Source organism: Sceloporus occidentalis, unplaced genomic scaffold (genome assembly GCF_023333645.1).
Source record: "Sceloporus occidentalis isolate IW3139 unplaced genomic scaffold, rSceOcc1.0.p SCAF_2, whole genome shotgun sequence".
Classification (NCBI taxonomy): Eukaryota; Metazoa; Chordata; class Lepidosauria; order Squamata; family Phrynosomatidae; genus Sceloporus; species Sceloporus occidentalis.
In genome coordinates this window covers 268986845-268998951 of record NW_028316982.1, presented here as the reverse complement: position 1 = coordinate 268998951, position 12107 = coordinate 268986845, and the positions used below count along the sequence as shown (strand labels likewise).

At 41.3% G+C, this 12107-nt stretch overlaps 1 protein-coding gene across 1 annotated transcript in view; it reads left to right on the top strand.

Annotated features, from left to right (window-relative positions):
• UVRAG (UV radiation resistance associated) overlaps nt 1–12107 on the top strand; it is a 120524-nt gene that overhangs the window by 99700 nt on the left and 8717 nt on the right. Inside the window, exon 14 of the mRNA XM_089513015.1 lies at nt 7530–7621. Coding sequence (XP_089369141.1) covers nt 7530–7621 — 92 coding nt within the window. The remainder of the gene's footprint in view (nt 1–7529; nt 7622–12107) is intronic.

Genomic DNA, 12107 nt, shown 5'->3' with positions numbered 1-12107 from the left:
CATATGAAGGACCTTCTGTCCAACTGATTTTGGGTGGGGGCTATACCATGCTTACCAAAAGATGAAGTGACTTTTGAAAACAATATGCAGGAGCATGCCCCCTGTTTTAAATCAGAATTGTATTTGTGTCAGGATCCTGGCATCTCCTGCCATAAAATAGTGTTGCTGGTTTCCTTTTCTGTAATTGCCATTGCATAAAGTTATATTCTTACTCATAGTTATGGTATGGATTATGGATAAATTCAAATAGCATCCTAATGACAGTCTTATAATATATTGATGGGATATGTATTACTGTATGATGGGACATGTTGTATTCATACATGGTGGGGAGAGAAATAGAATGCTGGCTGGTTAATGAACAGATGTGTGACATTGATACTAGCAAGCACCAAGGTCGGTCTTAGGGGAAGGAATGCCATGGGTCTGAGAGCTGAAGGGTGTGGGTAAATCAGAGCAGATATGTGGATGTTTGGAAAAACAGGGGGAAAGCCCACAGAATCCTGGGGAATGTAATGCTTTCTATATGCTTTGCAACTGAGGTCTATAGTAGCTCTGTCTGCAGAAGTCAAGCTGTTAACTTTAGTTGCTGCAATAAAGTTTTGCTGTTGTCTGACAGAAGACAGATTCCACTAAACGTTAGGAGGAACTTACTGATGGTGATAGCTGTTCAACTGTGAAATATGATGCCTTGGAGTGTGGTGAAGTAACCTTTCGAGATTTTTAAACAGAGGTTGGACAGAATGGGTTGGACTGCAGACCACAAGTTGAACATGAGTCAACAGTGCGATGCGGTAGTAACAGCAGTTTGAGAGTGGGAAAGGTTACCTTTGAAAATGGTAGACTCCCTTTCTTTGGAGTTTTTGAAACAAGTTGGAAGGACAGGGATGCTTCAACTCAAGGTTCCTGCACTGGCAATGGCTTGGCCTAGTTCATGGGTTCCATTCAAGCTTCATGAGTCTCTGACCTTGTCTTAGAATCATCCATATGTCACAGTCTTTTTAATCCATGAGAATTTCTGAGATCCAGCTTGAAATTTTTACAGGAGATTCCTGCAGATCCGCACAAGAGAGGACTAGCTTGTAAGAATCAATGTCTGTGAAATGTAAGCAAACAGCAGTGCTTGATTAGTCATGTTGAAAGGTAATCACTCTGCAGGCACAGTTGTTTAAATCATACTAAATCTTCCTTGATCTAAACTCCCTAAAAGCATTGACTTCTGGGTTGTGGGCCCAACAGAAAGTTTGCTAGCATGGATTTATTTGCACTTTTGGAAGTCCCCTTTCAGATCTCTCTCTCCACTGAGTTAGCCTTGTTATTGCTTTTTCACCTGGCTGGCAAAGATGTATGTTCTTCTTCTGACTATCTTTCATCTGTAGAGTGTGGGTAGGTGTGTCATGGTTGGTGGTAGGGAAACGTTTTGGAAATGTGAGAGGCAGCACAGACCCTAAGGAATAGTTTGTTTAATGGCTCCATAATATATTGTGTATTTATTAGAAGACTCAGTCCTGTACCCTGCCAAAATGTAGCTTTTGCTCATAGCCCAAATACCCAGGTGTGAAGAACAATCTCTCATGCTTTTCCTCTGCTGCTGGTAGGAATGAGGCTTCTAAAGGTGTCAAGTTCAGGAGGCTTTGTTCTTTCTAAAAACAGAGGAGAGTGGGCAGAGGTCATCCGGTGAAGGGGATAGGAAAGAGGAATCATAGAGTTGGAAGGGACCCCATTGAATCTATTCCCATACTCAGTGCAAGAACTCCAGCTAGAGTATCCCCAGCAGGTAGATGTCCAGCATCTTTCTGAAGACATCCAGAGAAAGAGTCTCTGCCAGTTCTCTAGAGAATTGGCACCATCGCCAAGCTACTCTTACCATCAAAAGGGTCTTTCTAATGCTCAGCCAAAACTTGCCTCCTGTAACTTAAAACCATGAGTCTGTTAAAATAAGTGAGCGGTTGATTGTCAGATGTGTTGGATTGCTCTAAAATATAAAAATATTACTAGATCAAGTCACATACATTATGCAAAAAAGGGCATTCTTCTTTTTTTCTGCTGCATTTGTTGTTGTTGTGTGCCTTCAAGTTGTGACTTACGATGACCCTAAAGCAGTGGTTCCCAACCTGTGGGTCGGGACCCCTTTGGGGGTCGAATGACCTTTTCGTGGGGGTCGCCTAAGACCATTGGAAAACACCTATTTAATTACAGTTATGAAGTAGCAACAAAAATAATTTCATGGGTTTGGGTCACCACAACATGAGGAACTGTATTAAAGGGTTGCGGCATTAGGAAGGTTGGGAACCACTGCCCTAAAGCAAGCCTATCACAGGGTTTTCTTGGCAAGTTTCTTCAGAGGGGGTTGCCATTGCCTCTCTCTGAGGCTGAGAGAGTGTGACTTGCTCAAGGTCACCCAGTGGGTTTAGATGGCCGAGACAGAATTTGAACTCTGACCTCCAGAGTCCTAGTCCAGCGCTCAAACTTCTATACCACATTGGCTCACATTTGTGATGTAGCTGGCACTATCTTAGAGGCAGAAGAAGACCTGCCTTTTAAGATGGTACCTGTGTTCTTTTACTTTTTGAAAAAAAAAACTCTTGTACTGGAATTTTATTTTAATTTTTTTAAAAAAAATAGGTAAAGCCCAGTTAATTATGGCACACTTTAAATCAATAACAAAGTATTGATCAGTTAATCAAGGGGTGGGAATTGTGCATTTCAGGGCCACATGCTGCAAGAGGTTCTTTCGTGTTCCTGAATACAAATTCAGGAAAAAAAAGTTTGGGGATTAGAAATAGACTCTAGAAGGGCTGCTTTAGTCTGAACACTCCCCCCCCACACACACACACACCTTGTCTTGAAACAGCAAAAAGACAGCACAGAGACTCACACCAAAAAGTGACTGGAAGTGAATGCTTGTTGCTGCAAACATCATTTCTGGTCCCTGCCAGGACCACCAACAAGTATAGCCAACTGAGAGATTAGAGGAATAAAAAATTACACTCTAACCCTCAAAGCATGCCCTTCCCTGACTTAGGTGCGAAACAGACTAGCATAAAATGCTGGTTTCCAGGCATGGCACACAGACACTTCCAAGACACTCAGAAGCTGGCTTCAAGCTGCCCGGCTGCCAAGACGTGAACCAGCTACTGGGCATTCTGGCAACATAGCATTTATCCGCCGCAGGCCGCCAGAGCACCTTAAAGCTGGCTTCCTGCCATGGCAGGGTGGAAAAGCCAGCTTTTTGCCAGCACAAAAAGGAGTGGATGTTTGCTGCTCCTTTTTTGGCCAGCCAAAAGGCAGATTGGGGCTGTGACATGTGGTTCCTGCGGCCCCAATCCGGATTTGTCAGGGGTGGCTTGAAGCTGCCCCTTGGGGCAGTCTATTTCACCCCTCAGTCTAATCAATATCATTCATATCTATTGTCAGAGGTCAGCATGGAGTGACAGTATTGGTAGCAAAAGGAAGTGGCTTTGGAGGACCATGAAGACAATAAGTGAGGGAGATGTACATACCCAGAATTTATGGATTCACTGGGAAATTGTCCTGCATATGTCCAATGAAAGTCAAAGCCAGTTTGTTTTGCACAGTGAGGTTCTAGGTAGCTCTTGCTCACTTCTGTAGCAGTAGTACAGGAGAACATCTTGTTAGCTAGTGGCCACAGGCTATCTATATTGGTGAAACATCAAGGCCAGGTGGCATATTTGGAGTCTTGCATTTGCTTTGTTTTGTTTTTAGGGTTTGGGTGTTTTGTTTTGTCAGTTACCCAAATATTTGAGGCTAGTTGACATTGTTGTGGCAGCAAAATTGGAAATAAAGATTGTCTTAATTCATATATTTCTTGACAGAAGCTACCCTGATCTGATACGTTTTGTCAGAAGCTGAATGAGTTGTCAAAAGAAATAATAAGAAAACAGGGACCAGAGAGGATGTGAAAACCCTTTTTGGGTGGGGAAGACCCACATGCTAGGTACAGGGACTGTGAGTTGTGTATATTGTTAAATGTTGTGTTCTGTGCCTTCAGCTTGTTTCCAACTTAAGGCATTCCTCAGGCAAACCTATTGAAGGGTGCTCTCAGCAAGATGTCTTCAAAAGAGGTTTGCTATTTCAAGCTTGCCTACCTTTGAGGCTGAGAAAGTGGAATGGCCAAGTGGGGTTTTGAACATGAGTCTTCAGGGATCCTAGTCCAGTGCTGAAACCACTACACCACACTGTGTCCTACTGTGAAACAGAGAAGTTTAATTAAATTAGCAGAGTAAAAGGAACATCCAGCGGTAAAGAAAGATGAGGGATAGGGAGTCTGGAGGCTTGTTATTTTCAAGCATTTATCTGTTTTACAACTTTAGCCAGTTTCCAGAGAAATAGCTTTTTAAAAATGAATAACAGCCTTCAGTCTCTGGATATTATTGAGACAACCCCACTTCCGACAATACAGCCATAAAAACTAAACTGTGAAAGATCACCCAAAGGCCATCACAACAATTAGCAGTTTGTTTTTTACACTAAATAACAATTGAGTCTTCTGAGTGCTATGCCTAGAGTTGGAATGAGAGCAGGACTTGAGAAAACAAAAGTCTGAAGTCGGTGTAAATGTCTGAGGAGTGTGATTATTCTCAGAATAAAATTCTTGTGCAATGCAGAACTCTCAACCTGGTATGAAGGAGCTTGGCTTCAGGAGAATTGTTTTGGCTTTTCTTCTCCCAAGTGCTTCAGTTTCAACACAGCTCAGGCACAGTTGCTCAGGAGCTTCTTTGGGTCTGCTTTCTATCCATTTTCTTTTTCAGTCTCAGGCTGCACTCCAATGCATAATGGAACTTGCTCCTGAATAAACATTGCAGGATATCAAGGAGTATTTCTGTTGTTGCTCAGTGAAACAAGTGTCTGAAGCAGAACAGTTCGATACATTTTGATTTTCCATGTATGTAGGAGAGACGTGGTTGAGCATCCTTTTTCAAAAATCTGTTCCCCTAATGCCATAATTTGTATCATATCTGTCCCTTTAGGTGGCTTTACTCTAGACAGATGAGCCAAGGAGTAGACTCAGTGTAAAGAGGCAAGCAAACATTTTGGGCTTCTTATGTGCAGGGCCACTTCTGTGAGAGCCCATCTAGATGTGCCACAGACTATTGCTTTCCTCAGGTTGGTCACCTATTATATAAGAGTAACCCTACAAGATTTCAGTTTAGACCATGTATCTATCTGATAGTCTACAAAATAATAGTTGCTGTAGCAGTATAGGTACCCTAACAGTCTTTATTAGTGTCCTGCTATTAAATCCAATTTCAAAACTTAGAGCTTAGTTCACTTCATGTACCTGAGGAAGTAGACCAAGTCTGTGAAAGCTTTTGCTACAACTTCTTTCTCTCGGTTAATTAATTAGTCTCAAAGGTGCTAAAAGATTCCCTTGCTTACAGCACAGTAGTGTACATATTTACTCAGAAAATAGTCTTGCAATATCCAGTCCCTTCCAAGTGTATTTAGAACTTTGAAGAATAAAGCTCTTCTCTATCAGGAACTTTGTTGTTCTTGAGTATGGCAGAATTACTCAACACCTTCTTTGCCTGAGTGTTCTCAGAAAAGGAAAAGGGTGCTCAACCTGAGGATAATGGAGCAGAAGACAGAATAGGGGAATTTCAGCACAGAATAAGTAAAGAGATAGTAGAAGAATACCTTGTTAATCTAAATGAATTTAAGTCTCCAGGACCAGATGAACTACATCCAAGGGTACTAAAAGAACTGGCAAATGTAACATCGGAGCCATTGGCAATAATCTTTGAAAACTCCTGGAAAACAGGAGAGATCCCAGCAGACTGGAGGAGGGCAAACATTGTCCCCATCTTCAAAAAGGGAAAAAAAGGATCCCAACAATTATCGTCCAGTTAGTCTGACATCAATACCAGGAAAGATTCTAGAGCAGATCATTAAAAAGAGAGTCTGTGAACATCTAGAAAGCAATGCCATAATCACAAAAATTCAACATGGGTTTCAGAGAAAGAAGTCATGCCAGACAAATCTAATCTCTTTCTTTGATAAAATTACTAGCTTGGTAGATGAAGGGAATGCTGTGGATATAGTATATCTTGATTTCAGTAAGACAAGGTTTCCCATGACATTCTTGCAAACAAGCTTGTAAAATGTGGGCTAGACATAGTAACTGTTACACGGATTTGTAATTGGTTCACCAGCTCAACCCAAAAGGTGCTCAACAATGGCTCTTTTTCAGCCTGGAGAGAAGTGACCAGTGGGGTCCCACAGGGCTCTGTCCTGGGCGCAGTGTTATTCAACATCTTTATTAATGACTTGGAGGACAAAATTGGGGGCATATTTATCAAACTTGCAGATGACACCAAATTAGGAGGAGTAGCTAATACTCCAGAGGACAGGATAAAAATTCAAGATGACCCAAATAGACTAGAAAGCTGGCCCAAAGCTAACAAACTGAAATTTAACACAGAGAAATGTAAGGTACTGCACTTAGGGCAGAAAAACGAAATGCACAGATATAAGATGGGGGACACCTGGCTGAATGAAACTACATGTGAAAGGGATCTGGGAGTCCAAGTAGACCACAAATCGAACATGAGTCAACAGTGTGATGCGGCAGCTAAAAAGGCCAATGCCATTTTAGCTGCATCAATAAAAGTATAGTGTCTAGATCAAGGGAAGTAATAGTGCCATTATATTCTGCTCTGGTCAGGCCCCACCTGGAATATTGTGTCCAGTTCTGGGCACCACAATTTAAAAAGGATGTGGAGAAACGAGCGTGTCCAAAGGAGAGCGACTAAAATGGTGAAGGGTCTGGAAGCCATGTCCTATGAGTAACGACTCAGGGAGCTGGGGATGTTTAGCCTGGAGAAGAGAAGGTTAAGAGGTGATATGATGTTTAAATATTTGAAGGGATGTCATATTGAGGAGGGAGCAAGCTTGTTTTCTGCTGCTCCAGAGACTAGGATCTTGAGCAATGGATGCAAACTACAGGAAAAGAGATTGCACCTCAACATTAGGAAGAACTTCCTGACAGTAAGGGCTGTTCGACAGTGGAGTGTAGTGGAATCTCCCTCCTTGGAGGTCTTTAAGCAGAGGCTGGATGTCCCCTTCCCCTTCCTTTTTTGACCCCGGACCATTGTAAATTGATTTTTCCCTTTCTTGCCTTGATATATGTAATTTATTGATTCCTGTTCTTATCTCTTGTAGCTATGTTTTTAACTTCATATTATCTTGTTTTATTTTGTATTGTAATGTTTTTAACTTTTGTAAGCCGCCTTGATCATTTTTTATGGAAAGGCGGGGTAGAAATAAAATTATTATTATTATTATTATTATTATTATTATTATTATTATTATTATTATTATGGCCATCTCTTGGGGATGCTTTGATTTGGATTTCCTGCATGGCAGAATGGAGTTGGACTGGTTGGCCTTTGCGATCTCTTCCAACTCTATGATTCTATGCAAAGGAGCTGTCCATCTTAAAAAGCTTTGAGACATGTCTAGATGCTCAGAAGGACACCTTGCTAATTTTCATACCTTTCTCTCCTTAGCTTAGATACCAACATGGGCTGGGAACTCCAGATCTAAGGCAAACATTGCCCAACCTGAAAAACTTCCTCGAGCATGGTCTCATGGTCAGATGGTAAGTAATACTGATTTCATCCAAGGTGAATAGAAATAAAATTGTTTTAAAAGAAAAATTAAAAATGGTCAATTTTTTATTTATTTAAATCTTTTTTGTAAAAAAAAGTCATGATCTCTGCACTCTTAAAAATCACAGTTAAAACTAAGTTTCGTTACAGACATTGGCCAGAATCTTTTGTATGGTCTATGTTATGTAACTTTACGTCTACTTAACTACATAGCAGAGGCACTAAGAAGGCCTGTTAGTAAATTGCAAAAATGTGTAATGGAACACCAGCAAGAGTGTCCCAATGCGCATTGGGCTCTACCAATGTGCATCAACACTGCCTAGCTGGTATCCCAATGCATATTGGGACCAATACACATTGGTCACATTGTGTTTTAATCCTGTTGTGGTTAGTCTCAGTGCATATGGGTCACATTACTAGCTCCCCTACGTAGCAAAATCACAACAGTCCCTTGCCAAATACAGATGTTACAGAACTGCTCAGTTCTAATTCTCGCAGATTTAAGTCCACTTATGAAGATGTAAGTCCCCTACAGAATTCCAGCCATCTTTGCTATACTTACAGTCTCATACAAACAAGCTAATGGTTTTGTCACACTCACACACACTGAGTTGTCAAAAATCAAACATGATAAAACTGGTAAACCTGTATTTGTGTTTCAGCCGGTCAAAAAAAAATGACAGAGGGAGTGTATAAGATGATATATAGGTATAGATGTTGTAAGGATTATATATCCATCTGTATTTATATCCATCTGCACTTAAACTTGATCTTGAAATTATTATACTCATACTCACATTGTCTGTATGATTTCTTAACTGGGTCTGTGGTCTGTTTAATTCCTGTTTCGACAGAGTGAGTGGGCTATGTTTGGAATGATTTATTTATTTATTTGGGCTGAAATATTCTTTAACCTTTGCAAAAAAAAAAAAAGCAAGCATGTTGCTTAGAAGGAGGTGGGGAGGCTTTGAAGTTGGGTATATCTGCAATTATAATTTTATTAATATACAAATCTCTATATTCTGAACCAAAATATAATTGATTAAAAACCCCTCCCACCTCATCTGCAGTATAAATAATATTTTATTACACTACCTGTTTCTGGCCCCAAATACACTACTGGGCTTTTCCACTACTTTCTCCTGCCTTTCCCTTCTCTTACTGCTCACCTCTTTCAAAGTTTTCCTCTTCTCACATATTTTTGCCACATCTGTTTTACCATTCTTACTGTCTATCTCTGAAGTCCTCTTCTGTCCATCTGTCTCCTCTATATTCCTACTGGTATGAAGCCCTACCAGCTCTGTGACTGCATGTCATGGTTATGCAAACCTCTTCTTTCCTATATTATTCTGGAACTTCTTTCCAAATTTCATTGCAAGAAACTTAGCTTCAACTTCCCCTTGTCCTGAGCCATATCTCAGCCCTATCCATCAGCCAGAGGGCTAGGGATACTGGGATGTGTTAGCAGATGGTGTAGGCTGTTTGTCCCAAGGAGGTAGAGTTACCTGTAGCTTGTAAGTAGATTTGAGAATCATTTGATTGAAAGGCAAAATAACATAAATACACAGGGCATGGCTGTCCATATTGTAGAATTCTGGTCTCTGACTTGTGGTAGACCGTTGTCCCTGGGTGCTTCCTTAGAATGGCATGTTCTCATTATCAAGACAAAACACATTCTTTGCCTGGTTAATATTTCAAAACATGTGTGGATATTAGCCCTTCTTCTCAGGGACTATCACATTCTCCCCCCAGTGCATATCTATGCCTCATTTCTTTCTCACCTCCAAGCCTCAGATAGGTCTGATGATTCTGAACAGTACCTCTTGGTACTTCCTTACAGTATAAATGGTAATGAGGCTTTTCATAGATCCATCCTCAAGGGAAAAATTAGGAGGCCGTATTTCCAGCTAGGGCAGCCGGGTGCAAGCATGCCTGACTGAAAGAGCCCCGTTCAGATGTGCATGTGTGGAATGTGCGCATGTAAGCCTCTGTGCACAGATGGTTAAATTGATATCCATAGGGCCCCAGCGATTACAATTAAGATTTATGGCAGTATATATGCAGCAGGTAGGCCATGCTTTTGACTGACCAAACTCTCTTGATCCACATGAGTGACAAAGCATTGCCAGATGTACCCAGCCCCAGGGTAAGGTTGGGGAAGATTTTGTCCCTCTATGAGCGTTCTCATTCACAATTCTTCTGTGACTTGATTTCTTCTACTTGACAGTATCTCTGTTTTTGTGTTAAATCGGTGTCTTTAGGAACCACTAGAATGAAGTGGGCAAATGGTAAGAAGACTTCACTTACGCATTCCTACCTTATCCCAAAATTTCAGGGCAGGTTACAATGAGCCATCTTACTTTATTGGCCTCCCACACACATGCACACACATACATACACACACACACACACAAAAGAGAACATCCTGGCCCACAAAAACTCACACCAAAATAGGGCTGAAGGGCGGGATATAAATACCTAAATAATAAATAAATAAATAAATAAATAAATAAATAAATAAATAACTGCTGTTTCTATCTTTTTTTCCTTAACTCTCTCTTCCCTCGCCCCAGATGTTTAGGTGTGAAAGACGCAGTAGGCCGCATCTACACGGCAGCAATAATCCAGTTTGACACCACTTTAACCGCCATGGCTCAGTCCTATGGAATTCTGGGAACTGTAGTTTGTAGTGGTACCAGAGCTCTCTGACAGAGAAGGCTAAAGGTCTCACAAAACTATAATTCCCAGAATTCCCTAGCAGTGAGCCATGGCAGTTAAAGTGGTATTGAACTGGATTATTGCTGCAGTGTGGATGCAGCTGTAGTTACATGTTTCTTTAGCACTAATGGGGAGCCCTCTGTGTGAGAATGAGTATTCTCATTCCTCATGGTGATCTAAGACTTTTAAGTTTAGGTGGGCCCAGTCATTCACCTTCTTTTATATACATAAAAATCTATGTTTGCATGGTTTTAAGCTGTAAGGAATGCATGCAGGCATTCGAAGAAATACAGTCGATGCTTTATATTCGCGGGGGATTTGTTCTAAACTCCTCCTCCCCACGGATAAGAAAAAATGTGGGACCCCAAGTCCCATTGTCTCCGATGGTGGTGTGATGTGCATGCGGCCCCTAGTACGGCCGCATGCACATAGCCCCATTGAGAGCAACAGGGTTTGTTGTCCGTGGATGCTCAGTTCTTCAGTTGGGGAGAAACCACTGTATTCTTCTAGGAAAGCAATGCAGTTGTCTTTTGTAATAAAGCGCTGAGAAGGAATCAGTTTGAGAAGGGAAACAGATGAAACCACAGTTTCCTCACTTTCTTTTGCACTGTGAGGTATGCATGTCCCTTTAAATCACTCCTGCACAGAGCAGAACCAAAGGTTTAATCTATTTAGCTCAAAGTGTGGCAACTATTTTCACACATACACAGTTTGCCCTTTTTGAAATGTCTTTAGAGCACATCCATCCATCCCTTTATTTATATCCCACCTTCCTGCCAGACTGAGCCTCAGGATGACTCACAAAAGGCTATGTTATGTCCATGGCAGTATGGACAGCAGTTCTTGCTTCCACTTGACATCACCTTTCTTCCAGAAGACACTAGAATGACAAAAAGAAGCATTGCCCCAGTCATCTCTGTCACCTTTTCATGAATCGGAGTGAAGGCAGTGCTTATGTTCTCACTTTCTTACCTTCCAGATGCCATGTTGTATCCGAACAGCAACTGCAAGCATGGTTTATTTGCCAGGTACCTGGCCCACAGGGCAGAATGAATTTTGGAGTGTTCTGCTAATATTCTGTAGCTTTTGGTCTCTGGCTTGAAATTATTTGGAGAACGAGCTGGTGCTTCCTTGAGAATCTTATTTATACAAGAGCTTGATTTATGCAGTACATAACCATCAAGATGGTCCGTATCAACCCATTGCTCATAGGGGCTTCAGCATGACTTTCTGAATCACCTGGTACATTATGGGTAAGGGTATGCCCTACCACACCAACCAAGTAACTGAGCATTTGTGATTTCTCATTGTATCAGTGACTTCTGAATTGTCTCTAAGGTGCCTTCGTGGAAAGCCAACTTTTCCTGCTCAGGGAGGGGAGAGAGTAAAACTGGCATTTTGAGCTTGGCGAACAGCTTGATGGTTTCTCTCTTTTAAATAGAAAATATACATCTTTTCCCCCCCAGCTTGCCACAACACACAGTTTCCACTTGCTTTCTTTACTAGCCATCTCCTCCTGGCACCTTTTGATGGCCCACCACTATTTTGCATTATTTAAGCTATAATCTTTAAAGAGGTGTGAGAGGGTTTTTCACCACCCTTCCTTTCATTAGAGGTGACATGATATCGGCAGGCCAAAGGTTTGCTCGGAAGTGTCAAAAGTTTCAAATGGCTATAAACCAACTTAAACACCTTCATTTCTTGCTGCCATGAGGTCATATTTACAACCAAAAAAAGATTGGTGGTGGTGTGGGTGAG